Source organism: Ctenopharyngodon idella, chromosome 2 (genome assembly GCF_019924925.1).
Source record: "Ctenopharyngodon idella isolate HZGC_01 chromosome 2, HZGC01, whole genome shotgun sequence".
Lineage (NCBI taxonomy): Eukaryota > Metazoa > Chordata > Actinopteri > Cypriniformes > Xenocyprididae > Ctenopharyngodon > Ctenopharyngodon idella.
This window is the reverse complement of record NC_067221.1, coordinates 13,189,450-13,210,130: the sequence shown is the minus strand read 5'-3', so window position 1 is coordinate 13,210,130 and position 20,681 is coordinate 13,189,450. Positions and strand designations below refer to the sequence as shown.

The window sequence follows — 20,681 nt, the reverse complement described above, 5'->3', positions numbered from 1 at the left end:
CAAGATGGGCAAAATGCATTTAAAGTGGGTAAATATAAAAGGACTATGTAAAATTCGCATACAACACATTAACTGCAGCGAGCTGGTGCCACCATGACTGCAAAACACAACAGCCTCATCAATGAGATTATTCAAATTTAGATGAATTTCATGTCATAGGATGTTATAGGTCACTTTGAAATGAGTATGAAGTTATCATTTGCAGCTCAAATTTTGTAAGTCCATAAGTATTTATCTTAAGGTTTATATATATTCTTTATTCTTTTATATATATTCTTTACCTTTATTTTGCCATTAAAACTCATAGAAACAGAAATAGTCAGAAATAGGCAACGTCAGTCTTGGAATGCCACTGTCCTGCAGAGCGCCAAGCCCAACACACCTGAACAAGCTAATCAATGTCTTCAGGATTACTAAGGCTACAGGCAGGTGAGTTTCTTTTCAGGGCTGGAGCTAAACTCTGCAGGACAGCGGCACTCCAGGACCAATATTGCCTATCCCTGTCCTAAGTCCTAAGAGATTTCTTATCCTGTAATGCAGGCAAAACCATACAGCAATGAAAGGATTGAACTCTAAACCATCAAGAGTATAAAGTAGTCTCTCTCTCTCTCTCTCTCTCTCTCTCTCTCTCTCTCTCTCACACACACACACACACACACACACACACACACACAGAGTGAGATCAGTTGATCAGTTGGATACTGTTTCCCAGTTAGCTGAGCCAGAAAATTCAACATTTAAAAAAAAAAAAAAAAGAAAAAAAACAACTCCAATCTAAACTGTGACAGACAGTAGAGCCTTTATTTTGTGATACAAATAAAAAGAGAAGGCCAAAGAGATTTATTATCAATTAATGCAGGCAAAAGCACACAGTAATGAATGGGTTAAACTCTAAACCATCAAAAGTATACAACAGACTAACAAACACACACACAGAGAGAGAGAGAGAGAGAGAGAGAGAGAGAGAGAGAGAGAGAGAGAGAGAGAGAGAGAGAGAGAGAGAGATCAAAGGATCAGTTAAAGATTGTTTACTAGTTAGTTGAACCAGAAAATTCAACATTTTTGAAAAGAAAAAAAAAAAAAAATTGTAAAATCAAAACTGTGACAGAACGTAGTCTTTGATAATGTCTAAATATATATCCAAATGCAATAGCTAATAAAAGTAATTATGTCTGAAAACTTCTCAGCAACAAGGCTTTTCTAAACCCTGTTTAAAAATAGGCCTATGCTGCCAGCTAGTGGTTACACTATGTATTACATTTGATTTTATTTCTTTCAACCAAAAAGCACGAAATCTGCATATTTTTAACTTGCACATAATGCATTAATTGTTAAAAAAAAAAAAAAAAAGAATAAAATGTGTTTTTTTACTTTTTATTTGTATTATTTTATATAGAAATAAGTGGTGTATAATTTATTATTTACAAGATACGAGATTCTTCCAGTTTCCATTTTTGTCATTACTTTAATTCCTTGCCATGGCAACAACTGTTTAAGATATCCAATACAATTTAGCATCTTCAATATATTGGCATCATGTTGAGAAAGTTTGGTGTGAATCGTATATGATGGCCTTTGGAGCAAGTTAAAAATTCAGAGCTTGATTTAAAAAAAAAAAAAAAAAAAAAATCCACATTCAAACAAAAATACCTGACTTCCTATTGGTCAGAGCTAATGACTGTAAATTAGAAAGTTGTCCAGCTCAATGAGGTCAACATATGTACCAAGTTTGGTGACTGTAGGTAAACCTAACCCCCCACTTTAGTCAAAAAGTGGCGCTACTAAGCCCCTGCTACATGTCCATTTCTAAGGATTTGCCCATGTCTACTGGCCGACAACTCTGATGTGTGTCGAGATTTTCAAGAGTTTTTGAGTATGATAAGGGCCCCAAAGTGCCCGAAAGTTTGAATAAAAAAATAAAAAAAGCCTTAGGAAAACAATAGGGCCCTTTAATCCTTAGGGCTTGGGTCCTAATAAGAAATCTCCACATACTCATGAGGACACATAAGTTACGTCATGGTATGACTAACGGATTGCTTCAGTGTAATTGGCCTAATAAGACTCCCTGAACACACAGCATCTTCACCTTTTGCACTCAATGAACCTTTTTATTAGACTGTTTTTTCAAGTAGTGCTTCACTAATGTGTTGTTGTCCATTACACTCTCATCCCTACAGAGCTTAATGGAGAAACACCATACGTCACTCCTGAAGTCATTCAGTTCTGTTCAGACTTTACTAGAGGCCTTTAAAATGCCTTCCAACCAAATGTTAGGAGAAGGATGATATTAAACACCTCAGCTAAATTCCATTTTATACAAGACATTCAATGGTATTTAAAGGAACTGTGTTCCTTTGAATGGCATCTTTATACCACTATATAAAATTTTGTTGTCATACATTTTAAGAATGATGCTGAATGAAATAACCTGCCAATAGTTGGGTTAAAAAACTGAAACTATGTTTTAAAGGAAATTGCTAAGTGATATTGGAACAAATTCATAAGACTGAGAACCATTCTATTTCATCTAAGGAATTCTTTCTTTTTAATATAACCATACATTGCTAAACACAGCTGTGTAATCCGACTGGGAAATGAGTACTTATTTAGCAATAAATACTTCTGTCTTCATTTTCAGAGCACTTCTATGCTAGAAAAAAACATTATGGTCATATTACAATTCATTAAACAACTGAAAATGATGTTTTTATATGCTTGCTTGCTTTTTTTTTTATTATGCTGTGTAATGTTGTGTAAACTGTGGGACAAACTTGTGGCTGGCATGTTTATTGTCTACAGAATGGGTATGAAAATGTGACATAAATGAATCTGCTTTGTAATTACTCTAATTTATTAGTTTGCAGCAGGTGCCAGGCAGCTGTTAACTGAACAGAGGGAAAAGACATAATTAACTGTGATGTTAAGACTTAGAAAGTATTGTGTCATTTTCAACTCTGCCACATTCAACAAGCCAGACATCTCTGAAGTGAATTCAAAGACGTGATTCAAGCTAAACAAGCAGCACTATCCAGCTCTCCTTTACTGGGCATAAAATAATGAATGACGAGACACGTGGCCTTGAAAGAAGGAATAATATCACTTACCAAATTTACATTTACGTATATAGCAGATGCTTTTATTAAAAAAAGACTTACAAATGAGAAACATCACAAGCATTGCTAATTTATCATACAAGAGCCAACAATACGTGCAATGCAGCAATGGCAAGTTTCAAGAATAAGCAGGAGTAGTACTTTAGTTAGAACAGAAAAAAGCAGAATTGTAAAACAAATTGATTAATAGTAGGTTTTTTTTTTTTTTTTTGACTACAATAACAAACAATTCTTAGCTGAGAAGCAAAGGAGTGCAGCTCAAACTCCTCAATAGCAAGTTTCAAAATGTGAAATCAATGCATAATACAGTAAAGAGCTATTAATCTAATTATATTAGGGCCAACAAGAACTGCATTTCTATTTTTCTCTAATTCAGTATTTACTTAGTGTTATGTTCTCTATTCTATGGAAGAAGTGAAACTGAAAAGAAAAACCATTCATTACACACAGACATGCAAGTATTCATTATGTGAAATTTTCAATGACTACATGTTTTAACTGCTGTGACAAAATCCAGACAGTTATTTTATTCAATCTAAAATATCACTTTTTCATCCAAACCCCTGGAATCGGTCATAATGCACTTACAAAACATTACTCACATCAAACAGTACAGCCATAACACTGGATGTTCAAAATTGATGCCTGCAGAGCCAAGAGAGAGTGGAAATTGCCATCATTAAGTATTCTTTGTGAAGTTGGTTATTTGTCAGTATATATTTATTTATTCATTACAAGATGCACAGATTATTCAGAATGATATGATGACATGATAGTTTTCATAAACATTTATCTTCATGTCAAATTTATTCAAACATACATATACAAACAACAATAAATAAGCTCCTCTCCAATGTTTTTTTTATTTTTTATATAGCTTACTAACAAACTATGAACCTGTAAATGCAACGTTAAGCGACATTGTTCACAAGCTGTTTGATTGACGTCTTTCCATGGTTGAAACACAGATTGAGCGATTACATGAGACATGATTCATTTTGGTAAGTTGCATTGTATCTTTCAACATACATTCTGATCAGTGATACACACACACACATACATATATATATATATATATATATATATATATATATAAAGAATCAAATGTAAAATTCAAGTCCTGGTTACACTTAATGTTGTCATGTTATTAATGTTATATTTCTTAAAACTACAAGTACTCTATAAATCTGTCAGTTTTTATGCATTTTCACATTTATTCCAAAATAACTAAAGACAGTAATAATTTAAACAATATATTTTATTTGTGAACTTATGTTCAACTGATTTCAAATTATTTTTGGATTATCAGTCATCAAGCTTTGTAAACACTGGTCACAGACATGAAGATACCTTCAATTTCACTAGACTGAGTGCTCACTAAACTGTGGCCTCCCACTGTAACTGTACCTGTAGGTGTCACTGTTGGACAACTTTAGAAAAACAAATGATTAATATTTTTCAGTCCCCTTTTGATTGACAGGATATAATAGGCCCTGATAATCAGCTGTTTTTAAACAATGGGCTGATGGTGAAAATAATTGCTTTTATCGGCCGATACTGATTATTGGCTGATACGTCATGGGTGCATCCCAACTCAATATTGTTTCTTATGTAATTGCCCCTTAAAAGAACGTGTCTGATTTTGGTCTGGTGAAAAGGCCCTGATATACATCAAGCTAAATTGAAGAACAAACGATTGTGATGTCATTTCGATCAAAATCTGGCCCCAAAAAAACTTGGAGTTCATTTCTTGGTTTGAATCAGCTTGCCAGCACATGCTTTCCAGAAAAAAAAATTGTGCTGGTTGTTAAACATCTTTGAACTGCCATTGGTCCATTTCAATTACACAATAGGAGGGTGTGGCCTGATACATCTCACACACACACACACACACACACACACACACACACACACACACACACACACACACACACACACACACACACGCACACAGGGATCAGTTAACATTTTTTGAAAGAATTTAATACTTTTATTCAGCAAGGACTCAACAAATTGGTTGAAAAGTGATAGTAAAGACACAGAGCTCAACGCGCTGCAACTGAAGAAAACACCAGCAAATATAGTAGTCAACATTTGAAGTGGATCAAAACCTTTCATCAAAATTGTCCTAAAACCTTCTTCTTAGGACATCTTAGTTCTTAGGACAACTTGATGAACCTTTTTGATCCACTTCAAATGTTGACTACTGTAGAAAAAACACCAGCAAATAAAGAAAACATCATCAGTTTGACAACACATGCGCTGCAAAAGTTCACAACACAAGCAAATACAAAAACATGCTGCAAAAGTTCACAACACATGCAAAAACAAAAACGCGCTGCAAAAGTTCACAACACAAGCAAATTCAAAAACGCGCTGCAAAAGTTCACAACACAAGCAAATACAGAAACGCGCTGCAAAAGTTCACAACACATGCAAATACAAAAACGCGCTGCAAAAGTTCACAACACAAGCAAATACAGAAACGTGCTGCAAAAGTTCACAACACAAGCAAATACAAAAAAGTTCACAACACAAGCAAATACAAAAACGCGCTGCAAAAGTTCACAAATGCAAAACCGCGCTGCAAAAGTTCACAACACATGCAAATACAAAAACGCGCTGCAAAAGTTCACAACACAAGCAAATACAAAAACGCGCTGCAAAAGTTCACAACACAAGCAAATTCAAAAACGCGCTGCAAAAGTTCACAACAAGCAAATTCAAAAACGCGCTGCAAAAGTTCACAACACAAGCAAATACAGAAACGCGCTGCAAAAGTTCACAACACAAGCAAATACAAAAACGCGCTGCAAAAGTTCACAACACAAGCAAATACAAAAACGCGCTGCAAAAGTTCACAACACATGCAAATTCAAAAACGCGCTGCAAAAGTTCACAACACATGCAAATTCAAAAACGCGCTGCAAAAGTTCACAACACATGCAAATTCAAAAACGCGCTGCAAAAGTTCACAACACAAGCAAATACAAAAACGCGCTGCTGCAAAAAAGTTCACAACACATGCAAATTCAAAAACGCGCTGCAAAAGTTCACAACACATGCAAATACAGAAACGCGCTGCAAAAGTTCACAACAAATGCAAATACAAAAACAATTTAATTTGCCCCGCAATAATTTATAGCACATCATGCATAACTGACGCGAAAAAAACTTGTTTAACACCTACATCTCTTCTCATTTTTTTCACTACGTATGGGCCACAAGAGAAATATTAAGAAAAAAATTAAGGTTAAATAGTGTTATCAGAACATGTTAAAGTAGAGCTCTCATCGCTGAGTTTTTAGTTTCACTTTCTGCAGTAAATAATTGACTAGGATTTGAGACAAAAAAAAAAAAAATCAAGTAAATTATTCAAAAAAATATCATTATTAATAATTTATTAATTATATTTTTTTAAACGCAAAATAATACCCCCAAGGTGAGTTTTGTTTATCTTAACATCCTGATCGTATGTGCATTGAGCAAGCCTATTTGCAGCACGTTTCTGTATTTGCATGTGTTGTGAACTTTTGCAGCGCATTTCTGTATTTGCATGTGTTGTCAAACTGATGAAGATGTTCTTTATTTGCTGTTTTTTTTTCTATTTGCATGCGTTTTCTTCATTTGCAGCGCGCTGAGCTCTCTCGACCACCGTAATTTACAATGTTTCAAAAAAATATTTCAAATAAACTTTCTATTCATCAAAGAATCCTGAAAAAAAAAAAAGAAAAATATATATATATATATCATGGTTTCCACAAAATATTAAGCAGCACAACTGTTTTCAACATTGTTAATAAGAAAAGTTTCTTGAGCAGCAAATCGGCATATTAGAATGATTTCTGAAGGATCATGTGACACTGAAGACTGAAAATTCAGCTCTGCCGTTACAGGAATACATTACATTTTAACTTAAATTGAAATAGAAAACAGCTAGTTATTTTAAATTGTAACAATATTGCATATATTACTGTTTTGTTTTTTTGATCAAATAAATGCAGCGTTTGTGAACATTCACAAAAACATTCACAAATCTTACTGACCCCAAACCCGTTGAAAGGCAATTTGAAATGTTAAAAATGTAGAAAAGGTGACCATATTGTGGCACCAGGATGTACAATTTTTCTTTGTACAGTGATGGAAGACGTCTGGATGTGTGGACTGCTCTGTTACTGGGAACATAAATTAACAATATAATGAACAATATAAAAGGATCATGGCATCTCACATTACCGACTGTTATTAAAGCACTGACAGAAGGACGCATCACTGAAGAACTAAAGCCGACCGCACTGCCATCTCGTCAATCCAAACATTTACAAGCAAGTGCAAATCTGTGAGAAAACTCAGCTGAACTCTGAAGCCAGGAAATTCCACTGAAATGACAGTGGTTGAATCCAAACCACCAGACATGGACAGAGCTCCTCTACTGAGTACGGTGGGCGGACAGTACGTGGAGCCAGTACTTACACACTCCACACATCTGCCAACGGCCTGCCGTTTAAGGAGACGAGACATCTTTAAATTACAAGTGGCTAATTGGTTGTGACTTGTATTCCATATTTCAATAAAACTATTCTGGTTCGGGTTGAGTAAATGTCTATGATTATGGATTTACTAAATGAAATGTTTAAATTAGGAGCAACTTGAGACCTAAAGACCAACAAACAAATGAAAATTGATTCAATGTAAAGCAATACTCCGGGTGAAATATAAGTTAAGCTCAATAAATTTGCATTTTTGGTATAATTATATTAAATTTACTTCAAAATAAAATTCTGCTTTTTACCTGAAAATGTGCTTATAACCACTAATGATACAAGTGGCACAACAGAGAGGGGAAAAAAAAAAAAAAAAAAATCATTGTTCATGTCAGTTCAATGTAAGTTAATGCCTGTCCATAAAAAAAAGGCCAATAAGCAGATGGTGCAAGACAAAAAACTATCGGGGAAAAACATGACATTAAAATAACTACTAAATAACAGAAAATGTAACAAAACACCCTAATGTGCCCCTTACTGATAACAAAACGACAAAAAACAAAAAAAAAACAAAAAAAACAATCATGTGATGCGTCACGCAGGGATTTCTGGGATTTTTTTTTTTTTTACCGTTTTTCACTATACAGTAATTCATAGTTTTTACATGCCAAAGTCATAAATTTTACAGAAAAATGTGATGTTCAATCATTTACATTTTTTCACTGTATATGGTATAGGTTTTTAATGTAGTAATTTACTGTAGGTTCTTTTTCCCTATAAAATGAAAAAAAAAAATTTACAATGGAAATAAGGCTGATTTTTGGATGTACTTGCAAATATAGTGTCCCATCTGTAGCTCCAGGATTAACTAGTCTTGTACACCTCAGTTAAAACCCCCTCAGCCATATATATATATTATATAAATCCCCCTCTTGTATTTCCAATACGGTTTCCAAACCTCAGCTCCTTTAACGTTTCTTAATGTAAATAAATCTTTGAAATGTAAACGTGCGCTCTCTCTCCGGGGTGTAGAGGAAAAGAAGTGCATAAAAAGACAAATCTGAGTTTCATCTATAAAACACACCACAGAAATAAAACTCTGCGTTCAGAAGTGCAACATTTTTGGGCTTGTTGCAGTGAAAATATCTGATGATCCCCCACAGTGTTCTTGTTGGTCTCAGATCATATTTCCCAGCATTCCATAAAAGTTTATGGAATCTTGGCTTTTAGGCATGATGGCCCAATATGTAACGTTGGTTCTTTTTAAACGGTTAAAGCCACAGTCAACGGGAAACTTAAAGTCCTATTTTACTGTCCCTGTCAACACGATCATCATCACATTCAATTAACTTTAAGAGCGGACTAAAACCACAGCAATACAAATAGTATGAGTGCTATAATGCTTTCAAGACATTTACATGGACATGAAAATGAATTTGACAGTCACTGAAGCGTTTGTTTAAAGGAACTTTTTGGAGTATTAAATGGCCAATAAAAATAACATGTGACAGCAGTGATTTACAGCACTGCAACAATACTGGTAACATATAACAGAGCACCACAAAATCATCACAGAGAATCAAGAGACACCTGTGAATGAACACCAAGTTCAGCATTTTACAAAAATTTAACATGGCAGCAACAAGGGTTGTGAACAGAGGGTAGACCATTAGTCCGGCACTCCATATAAATCACAAGAGGTGCCTGTTGTTGGATATTTCTCATCTTGTTACAGCACAATATATTTTTTTTTGTCAGATAAACTGTAACCATCACCCAGACAAGTTTACAAGTCTCCAACAATGTGTTCAAGTCAACACTAAGTCTTTTGTCTAAGTCAACTCACGTCTTATTTATTTCAAGGCCAAAACTAAGTGATGTCTCAAGTCTTGATCCTTTTTCACAAGTCTCAAATATATTTAGGTAACAGTTTTCTCTGTGCTGAAGGTGCATTTTACAAACTCTGTAATACATTTCTTTAAAATTAGTAGTAGTAAGTAATTTACATACGTATTTGGCATTTATTTTATCCAAAATGGCTTAAACTGCATTCAAGATATACACTTTATCAGTTGATCAGTTCCCTAGGAATCGAACAAATGACCTTGGCGTTGCAAGCGCCACAGGTTTAAGCATTTTCCCCCCCTTTGTGTTGATTCACTTCAATGTTCGTAAGTCTCTCAATTTGTAGTGACTTGACTTGTCTGACTGAAGTCTCTGCTATCACACCATGTCAGGGTTCATGTCTGAGCAGTTAACCAACACATGAACAAAACTATTAAAATTCACTCTAAATATTCAATAATATTCAACCCTATATAAATGAATATATATTTATTTATATTATAAATAAACAGCAAAAATGTCAAAAATATCAAATCTAAATTTAGATCTTTTTTTTTTTTTTCAAAGGAAAAAAACCTCTTACAGCACGATCTCAATAACTACCATTAATAATGAAGTGTTTATGAGAAGGACTTCAGTTCCTGGTAAATGCAGAACCTTTAGCTTTCCATTTTATGTCTAAAATCTTTATTGCACCCCGAAGCAAACCAAACTCAGTAAAATTTTCCTCTGCTTGACATAACTCAGTTACAATGTGAGATTATAAATTGGCTTTCACAGTAAACTGATCAATTTGTTCTCAATTTCTGGCAAACTTTTATATTGTCAAACACAAAGTTAACTGGTGCTGCTCCAGCCACACTGCAAAAGTTAATAGTGCAGGAAAACCACATTTTCTTTCATTCTTTTTTTCCCCTAAAAAGTCTAACATACAGAGAAATGCATGAATCAATCCACCATTGTATTTTCTTATGAAGATAGATAATGTAAACCAGTTGAGGTTTTGTTTACAGACATTTAGGCAATCAAATACTGTAATTCACCATCATAAACCCTTAATGATGACTTTAATTCTAAATACATCCATCAAAACTAAACCACTAAGATGGACAAGAACTAGCAGGATGAATTCAAGTCCTCATAAAAAAAAAAAAAAAATACATGTATTATATAAGAAGGAAATGGGCTATAATAACGTTTTGGTCAGTGGGACTCTTGAAAGAGACAGTGAAGTCTAAAACCTAAACCATTTAATCATGTATTTAACATCTCAACCAAAACAAAATAGCCATGGGCAGCGGATGAAGATTGCAGCAGTTTTTTCATTATGTGCACACGTTTCTCTTAATTGCCTGCTAAATTCAAAACAGCCTTAGGCTTTAACTGGATATCAAAATATGTTCATAATAACCTTGTCTTTTTCTTATGTCCCCATAGATAGATAGATTTCTCTCTTCTATTATTTTAAGAAAATCTTAAGGTCAAAGGATCTGGACTTAAAGGGATAGTTTCTCAAATGAAAACACTGTCATTTACTCAACCACATATTGTTAGAAACGTTTTAGAGTGAACTATCCCTTTAATAACATACGTTTCTAGAAATCTTAACAAACTTTACTTCATAAATTATCTGTAATGTGACAAAGTAAAATTGTGTTTCGTAAGAAAAAAAAAAAAAAAAATTTACCTTGAGTGGTTTCCAGGACCTATAACCAAGCCACATATTTCATAATCACAAGGCTGCCGTGCTTTACATTACTGGATCGAGTATAATGTGTTTTATCTAAAAAAGGAAATAAGAAAACAAAACGTGTTTGGAAGTAGACACCACGTTTCGACATCTAAAGTAAAGAAAAAAAAAATCCCATCTTTAGTATGTGTAACAGCAAACATATTCATTAAAATAATTTAAAATTAGCATAGAACAAAATGATTAACTGAAAACATTGTTAGCCGACAGAGCTGATCCCAAAATATGATGGTTTGACAGTGATGTCGCAGAAACGTTCAGAGGTAGGTTAGTGTTGTTTTCATGTTTCTGTGGTAAAACTGCAGTAAACTTACCCGAAGTCGAATCACTGTTAGTCCACTGCTGCAGGAACAGACACTAGTGTGTAAGACTCATCCATCCTTTCCTCGGTGTGAAGACCAAACCCATAACCTTGAAATTGTTTCATCTCTTCCTCTAAAAAAGCGGCTGAAAGTAAAACATAACCGCCTTCTCGTTGTTAAGGCGTGTAAACCGGTAATGTAATGTATATGCTATAACTAACAAAACTAGAGACAGACGTTCATCATTCGAAGGCTATCGGCGTTGTGGTCCATAAAAGTGTGCCAATGACATTTAATGAAACAGACGTCTGCTGTCGACACATATTTACGCACAAAACTTTACGAACTACGAAACAAGAACGTCGTTAATCTTTTATCCATACTTATCCCAACTGACGTTTAAGAAATCACTATGGAAACATTTGTTATTAGTGGTTGGCGTTACAAATGAACTTGTTGAAACACTCAATTTTAATACTGAATATAACAAATGTGTAGCGCAGAATACAAACAGCGACATCTGCTGTACATCGAGGGAACTGTGAATTCAGAAATTATCTGCAAAATTTGTCTGCAAGCATTTAAATGACATTTTAGAAAAGTTTATTTAATTATATAAATGTTTCAAAAAGGTAATATTTGACATTAACCAAATAACCCAATTGATGCTCTCGTCAAATGCCCCAAACATGTTTATGGAAACCAGATCAATAAATGGATGATCCTGTAAATAATGATCCACATAACACAGATGGGGCCTTGATAATTTACCATCCAACCAGAGTGCTATTAAAACATCACAAACATAGAACGTGAACAATAAATGATTCAAAACGAAAAAGTGTTGACCCCTCATTTTTGTTAAAGGGAGTATGATAAAATTTAAATGTACTGAAGATGAAAAGTGATGACAATCCCCACCATGATTTTGAAGTCAACCAGATTTAAACTCATCACATTCTAGTAAACAGGTACATAATACACAAACAAAATTCCCAGATTACAGAATTGTGTATGAAAGATGTAAATGTTAATTATAAAGTGACCGGGATTTCAAGGGGAAATACAGTGCAGCACCTGGCTGTAAAGCAATATACTTTATAAGGCCTTGAGTGATGTACAGTGCTAATCACCAATATATCAGACTTTTCAAGCAAGCGCATTGTCTCTTTTCTCTCCTGACACACACACACTTATCCAAAGACATCTGAGAGGAAGAGGTTGTGTGGTGCACTATTCCTTGAATTCCAAGAACTGTTGAAGCCTTTTTCTATGTTCTGATGAAATATTTACAGCACTGTAAACAAAGAAAATTAACAATAAGATTGAGCGTAAACATGCACCAACTGAACTGTAAAAAAGGAAGATTGTGTATTTTATTAAATACAGCAGGTTCACATTTATCCCATTTATGTTTCTCAGCGATATTACTGCAAAGACTGATGTGACTTACTTCAAGTGCTCTCCAAAAGTGGTAGTTATCTTGTAGATGGCTGTCTTTAGCGCAGCCCTTAGTGCAAACCTTAGAGTTTTGTAGGTGGAATCACCCATACTGCAGATAGTCCTCGCAGGTTTGCTGGAGGCATGTGGCAGTTTGAAGTGTCTGTCAACAGCCTACAATTGATAAGATTAACCAAATAAATCAGACTGTCCCCATTTTAATTCATAGACTCACTTTTAACACTTAAATGTATAAAAATGACTTTTGATTTACCTCTAACAAGACTACCAAGCAGCTAAGAATACTAGGTAATGTAGTCTGCACCACTCCAAACTGATCCTCAGAGAAAGAGGATGCCACCAGATGAGATAGTCCTTAAAGAAAGAAATAACAAAAGGCTAAATAAATCATTCAAACTAATAAGCATGTAAGATGGCATCTCTTAAAAATTTCTGACCTTGGAGAGCCCAGATATGAGCCTGGCTGTCAGCAAACAGAGCTTGGCTAGAGGCTTCTGGAAGCTGTTCAATAGAAGAAACTTTTTACTATGGAAAAAGCATGATTATATGGAAGTTTGTTCGCCATGAAATAAAAAAATAAAAAAGGTAATTGCGACTTTTTATCTCACAATTCAGACTTTTTTCTCGCAATTGCAAGATATAAATACAATTTTGAGTTATAAAGTCACAATTGCGAGTTATAAAGTCACAATTGTTTGTTTTAAAGTCAGAATTGCATGATATAAAGTCAGAATTGTTCGATATAAACTCGCAATTGCGTGTTATAATGTCCAAATTGTTAGGGGAAAAAAACTGACGTTTTTCCTCAGAATTCCGCGTTTATATCTCACAATTCTGACTTTATAACTCGCAATTGCATGTTATAAAGTCAGAATTGTGTGATAAAGTCAGAATTGCGAGTTAAAGTCAGAATTGCGTGATATAAAGTCAGAATTGCGAGTTATAAAGTCACAATTGTGATATAAAGTCAGATTTGCAAGATATAAACTCAATTCTGAGAGAAAAAAAGTCAGAATTGCAACTTTATAACTCACAATTTTGAGTTTATATCTCACAATTCAGAGAAAAAAAGTCAGAATTGCGAGTATATATATTCTGACTTTATATCACGCAATTCTGACTTGATATGCGGTTACGAGTTAAAAATCTCAAAATTCTGAGAAAAAAGTCAGAATTGTGAGATGCAAACTTGCAATTGCAAGGAAAAAAGTCAGAATTGTGAGATAAGTCGCACTTTCCTTTTTTAATTTTTTTATTTAGTGGAGGAAACAAGCTTCCATATGATTCAGATCATATGGAAGCTTGGAATCATATGGAATAATGGTATACACAATAGGTACCAAGCATAAATTAAAAAAAAATATTTAAAATGCTTGTGCATTATAAATGGGAATTCATTTATTTTTAAGTTTGAAATAAATTTCACAAGTGATTTGATGCATGCAAAAAAAAAAAAAAAAATTATATATATATATATATATATGAGTACACAGTATACATTGATTCAAATGGTTTGGAAGCCCTTCACCTGACAGTTTAGTGAGAGAAACAACACTGGGCTTGACTACACCCCAACATATGGACCCAGTTTATCTACAGTTGCTCTAATAATGGTATTATAATGGATAGATAAAGATTAAGCTGATTTTGTATAAAGTAAAACTTTTAAAGCATAATCTGTAATATGTCATGGTTTTATTTATTTAAAACTGTGTGTAAACTGGGTCACTATAATCTAACACTACAATCTTAGACAGAAACAGAACTAGAAGGGACAGGGAATACTAATGGTGTTAGTGCTAATTTAAACATGGGCAGGATCTAGACATGCATTAATGATTTCCTGTAACTAAAAATCTGTTGTGGGGGCATGCAACATGCCGCTGCAGACAGATCTTCCATTCAAGTAATGCATGCTTAACCTTACCTTGTTAAATAAATACACTATCAGCACCCGCTTTGCCAAAAAGCTTTTAACCTGAGCAGAACAATTGAGAGTATGACAGGAACATGAGTTAACAGGTGTCTCTAGGCCATGTAACGGTATCACACTGTAACGTGAACTGGCTTTTTTCCCCAGCAACCGAACTGGACACTCAAAAGCTTGTCTGTTTCAGTTCCTATGGATACACATGCTTAGAAACCAACAAAACCCTATGAAATAATAAAGACTTCATTTACAGTTAGGTGGGATTAGATGAAGATGCTACCTGCTCTCTTCTGTTCTGCAGCCACTGGGCCAGGAAGCTGGGTTTCTGATTGGCTGCAGAAGGACTAGAAACAGTGGCGGGGGAGGCCGGAGGACTACCATTGGTTTGTGACTCTGAAATGAAAATAAAAAAATAGACTAAGTTATATTACAGTATGATAGAGAGTTATTGTCCACAAGTGTGTAAATTTGTTTTTGGCTTCTCACAAAGATTTACAAACACAGAGAAGTCCATATCTTTTATATCTTTATAATAAAATTCTTATAAAAGAATGAAAGTTATATAACACTTATAAAAGTTTTAGTCAATCTGCTTTACCTGTGGAGGCACTCCAAAGTTTGGGGCCCCTCCTCATGACGTGGGGGCTCTGTACAGTACCAAACCAGGGAGACTGGGGTTCCTGTTGGCCAACCAGACGTCGAATAGCAGGGGAAGAGAATGGGCTATCCGCATCTGAGGTGAAAGGAGCCGTCAGAGAGCTGTGCACACCGCCCACCGATGACTTGAAGACTGAACCAGGGGTCCTTAGCGGGACACTGAGTCGAGGAGTCTCAGGAATGTCCTCTGTTCCTGACATCACTACAGATTAAAGGAAAAAATAAAATGACCCTTTCTTGAGCAGCTTGATTCCTCTAGTATGTCACCAAGGGCAGTGCTGGGCTGACTGTTCAGTTTTGCCCTTGCTGGATGCCATCCAAGCAGCCTTACCTGAGCTGCTTGAAGAGACTGATCTGGTGTCACTGCTGGCAGATTGAGATTTAACTCGGCCATTAGAGGCAACCGCATCCTGATGAGCCACCAGTCTGTGCGTCAGCTCACTCAGCAAAGACAGACATTCCTTACTGATGGCATTCCAGTTATGAGGGTGACCACCTACATGTACAGGTTATATGTTAGTTCACCGGTGATGAAAAGGAATGAGTTTAATGAAAGTTTTTAGTTTGTACCTGGCTGACTCAGACTGAAGACTTCCAGTCTACGTGAGAGAGAATGTTGCGATAACAAAGCCAGGTCTTGCAGAGCCAAAAACTGTGAAAGAGTCAATTAATCAGTTAAGGATCTATAACATCTGCAAACAAGCATCAATAATGAGATTTAAGATTCGTTTTTACCAAATTTGTAACAATAACAAATTCGATGGCAAATTTCTTAAATAATAATTATTCCGAGGTTGTACTCACAAAAAGAAATATTCAACAAATAATTATAGTTAGCAAAAAATGTACATTCACTATAGAAATTGTCATAACTTAATGTGTTATTAATTTCCATGAGCCTATAAATCGTGTGAAAATGTGAGTTTTTCTGAAAATGAAGAGAGAAAAAAAAAACTAAACTGACCTTCATGACTAAAGTGTTCTTCTCAGCCAAAACTTTGGGCAGACACTGCTCTGCATCCTCAGTAAATGTGGACTGCATTGGAAAACTGTAGGCCTGAAGATGGTTGGCAAGCCATCAGAATCATTTTCAAAACAGGTACTAGAGTAAAGCCAATTGCTTTGATAAATCCTAGAATTAAACCTTCACATTCAAGTACCTCTGTGACATAAATCCTGAAGAGAAGCACAGTGAGGTACCAGGTTAGGTACAGGAAAGTGCCACTGATCACCAGGTGGTACAGGAGGGAGAAGTCTAGAAGTCCAGTCAATGAATCCAGTGGTTGGAGAGAACTATAAAGTAGCAAAAGGGATATAAAGATTCATGAATATTCATGAAAATATTTTACTTTAGACCATATTAGTTAACATATTAAATATTCCAAATCTGACCTGTCTATCTGTAAATTAAGTGTGCTGGAGATCCAGGTCTTAGGAACATACCCTAAGGAAGTGAAAACAACATTTTAAGAGATTCTAACAGGAAAAATAGATGAATTTTAGAGGATGTATCTCTGATCATCATTGTAACTTACCAAAAAAGAAATAGAGAGCAGCAAAATTCCTGGCCGAATATAAGGATTGAATAACACTGCACTTCACCACCGCTGGTAGACAGCCCTTGAACCGCGGATATTTGTATTGCTTCACCACCAATGTAGGAGGGAAAAAGCAGTTTTGCATTGATAACTTATGAATGAAAGCATTAATGATTCAGCTAATTCTCATTCAACCCTTCTACAAGACTTTTGCAACTATCAGATATTGAATATGAGATAGAAATAGTGGTGGACTGATATATACCCAAGGACAAAACATTGGCTAATATTTGTTTTTTTAAATTACCAGCATTGGCCATAAAGTTTTTCTGTTCGGCCGATAAGAGTGAGAAGCAGGACTTTTATTTTGACAGTGTTTTGAACCTAGCGCTCTTCTTCTCCATCATTACAGTTGTTGATTAACAGTTCTGTCTCAAAACTGAAAGCCAAATAAAATAATACTTTTTTTCCATTTACTATAGCAAAAACACATTTACATAATTTAAACAAGTATTTGAATGTCTAATAAATAATAATTGAATTACACAAACTTCAAAAATTTTTTATCAAGTTCAATTTTTTATAGATTCATTTGCAAAATATTTATATATATATATATATATATATATATATATATATATATATATATATATATATATATTTTACTAAATTATATGTAAAACAAATATAAATTTACTGGCAGCAATTGTTATGCATGTGTTATTTACAATCTTTAAATTAAAAAGTCTGATATATTTCATATCGGCCAACCTGCTCTCTAAGATATTGGCATGGGCCATCAAAAAAATCCATATCAGAAGACCACTACGCATGACATTTAGCAACTGATCTGAACAGCCAAATACTTACTTGTATAGGTTGAAAGGACACATAGTACATATTCTGAACCACTCCCAAAAAACTATGACTATATCCCATGAAGGCCCCAGCCAGGAGAAGAAAGAGATGATACTCATTCAGACAGGTCACAAATTCACCACTAGAAAAGCCAACATAAAATAAAGGACAGTTCTTGGTTACAAAAAGACTTGTCATTAAAAACCAATCACAGACAGAGAATACATTTCATTTGCATTGTAGAGGTGCACTTGGCCTATATTAGAGTAAGAATGGCCTCCTGGTAATTTTGAGATAGGATTACTCACAGTGTTAATTAAAACAACTTAAGATAACTGTATGTGAGTCAATCACTTCGTCTGGGGACGAAAGAACTGCAGCACCTAGAATGCAATTACTGAAACATGATCCTCCGAGCATGTCGACAGATCATTGTACATGGGACAAACAGAATCAGGTCATAACCCACCTCTCACTTTGCCTGCAGGGAGTTCCTAGAGTGCTGTAACGTCCACCGATGGTAACGGAAGCACACCACATTACCAGCATGCCCATGGTGCAGTAGACCAAAGAATGAACACACTGTCGCGGGTGGAGCACTGTCCCCAGAAGGGCCACACGTGAACACGGAATGGAAGGAACCACTTAGAGAAACACAAAAAGTGAAATAAATAATCAGCATAATTCAATGCAAAAATTGCAAATTAAATGATTTTTCAGATCCATGAAAGACAAATCTAGTTAGTTTACTCACAAGTGTAGAACTCCAGGTTGAAAAAGCCAGTCATCAGAACCACTCCACACAGCACAACAAGGGAAAAGATGGTGCTTGAGGCCGTAAGAAGACTTGTGCATTCTGAAAGCAATGTTTGAGATGCTGACTAAAGGGCAATTCAGATATTAACCGTATAAAGCCAAAAAAATAAGGCCTCTAGATTATCAACGTAATAAAAAACATTGCTGAAAAACCTGTTGCACACAATCTACTACATGCCTTGTCACCTGACTGAAAGTTCATGCATTTTTTTGGCAAGTAAAAGACCTTTTAGTATAAATCTAAAAATGTACACCTTAAGGTTGTGGTGTGTCTTTTTGCAGTGAAATCTTTTATGACTTATTAGAATCATAAAAGCATAACTTTTATATTGTTTGTAATATTTCAAGATGAATACTTACTGGACTGAAGCAACTCAGAAAAATCATGTTAAAATGTATGTATCAATATGATATAGCTTTTAAGAAAGGTTTATCTGTACATCTCTCAATCATCATTGTATTTGCCCCCCACAATAAAAAAAAACTACAGAGCTTTGATCATAAAACTAAGCATTTAAATATCTTACTAAAACATTATTGGGAGATATATAGAGTGAACTGATATTTATAAAAAAAAAAAAAAAAAAAAATTATGCGAGTAGTCTGCTATACTGTTATACAGATCTCATTGATTTACATTGCAATCTATCAGAACTTCATCTTACTTTTTGGTATAATATTAAAAACATTTGCACCAAATTACAAAACTTAAAGCCAAATTTTCCATATACTGTAATCATTATGATCACAAAATGTAATCATTGCTTTAACATGCTCATTGTTTTTGTTTAAATTAATACATTACTTTGACACAGTTATGATAACAGATTACTCTTAATTCTAATGTAGAAAAACATGCATTTTCTGTAAAGCTGCTTTGAAACAATGTATTGTGAAAAGCACTACACAAATAAATGTGAATTGAATTTGCTTATTTTTTCAGTTTGGGCACAGTTTTTTCCTCCTCAAGTGTACCAAATATAAGGGCCATAAAAGCCTGTTTGAACAAATATAATACAAACATTAAAACAAATATGCATGCAACTTTAAAAAAAAAAAAAAAAAAAAAAGATTTTCCAGACTATTATTCCATATGTAAGGCTTTTCAAGGTTTAGCATTTTATGTATGATGTCCCTTGAGGTCAGAACTACTGCTTATATAAATAATGAATTCACACTCCAGCACTTCTCGGTATCAGTAACTTCTTGTAATTATGCATTTTGTGAGACAGTCTTGCTCTCTTCCTCACCTGAAATCCATTGGATGGGGTGAAACAGGTTGAATCTACTCAAGAGCACAAAGACTGCCGTTGTCACGGGCAAGAGAAGCACTGACCATGCGATACTCGACATCGCCCTCCATATTACAACCTGAAAATAAACAAGATGAGAATTTGGTCTAGTACAGGGGCATTTCATACACCTTTGCTTGTAAGCCTGTCTCAAATACAATCTTTTTACGATTATAACTTTAAAAGTTAACTCTAATTATTTGCATATAACTAACATAATACTGTATTCATTTATCAGAAACATAAACGAAAGCACACAAAACATGTCGCTTTTACAATGATGATGTCCAGATGTCACTGCTGACTTAATACTAACTTTCTAGTTGGTAGGTTACCGTCCAGTTCTTTAAACACGGTTTATATTTAACCAGTCCTTACCTTTTTTATAAACCAACAATTCTGTTTTAGCGAAAACATTTTGTCACGCTGATTTCAGTTCTGCATCACTTGAGTAAAATCCATATCAACATGGCAAAAGTGAAGATACTACCCGCGCCACACATTCGAAGGACCTCATAAGGACCGCTGCGAGTGCGTCTGACTTACTGCCTGAGTACAATCACACTTAAAGTGATAGTTCACCCAAAGAAATTAAACTGTCATTATTTACTCACACTCTTGTAGTTCCAGACCTG

General features: G+C 34.7%; 2 protein-coding genes across 3 annotated transcripts in view; both read right to left on the bottom strand.

Annotated features, from left to right (window-relative positions):
- LOC127525302 (zinc finger protein GLIS1) overlaps window positions 1-11,929 on the bottom strand; it is a 35,464-nt gene extending 23,535 nt beyond the window's left edge. The window contains exons 1-2 of the mRNA XM_051917768.1: window positions 11,507-11,929; window positions 11,130-11,225 (exon numbers count right to left, since the gene is read on the bottom strand). The gene's annotated coding sequence lies outside the window, so the exon portion shown is untranslated. The remainder of the gene's footprint in view (window positions 1-11,129; window positions 11,226-11,506) is intronic.
- Window positions 11,930-12,074: 145 nt separating this feature from the next.
- On the bottom strand, window positions 12,075-20,603 carry ndc1 (NDC1 transmembrane nucleoporin). Of its 2 annotated transcripts, XM_051917743.1 has the most exons (18): window positions 20,425-20,603; window positions 20,005-20,125; window positions 18,693-18,794; window positions 18,408-18,582; window positions 17,951-18,080; window positions 17,078-17,186; window positions 16,935-16,986; window positions 16,703-16,835; window positions 16,507-16,599; window positions 16,113-16,194; window positions 15,874-16,038; window positions 15,484-15,744; window positions 15,166-15,278; window positions 14,883-14,933; window positions 13,393-13,456; window positions 13,209-13,309; window positions 12,948-13,108; window positions 12,075-12,791 (listed from the first exon to the last, which is right to left on the bottom strand). In XM_051917743.1, exons 1-18 carry the CDS (start codon window positions 20,461-20,463, stop codon window positions 12,728-12,730), a joined length of 2,016 nt encoding a protein of 671 aa, XP_051773703.1. In that variant the 5' UTR covers window positions 20,464-20,603; the 3' UTR covers window positions 12,075-12,727. The 2 variants fall into 2 exon arrangements, with proteins under 2 accessions (XP_051773703.1, XP_051773714.1); XM_051917754.1 differs by lacking the exon at window positions 14,883-14,933.
- Window positions 20,604-20,681: the final 78 nt, after the last annotated feature.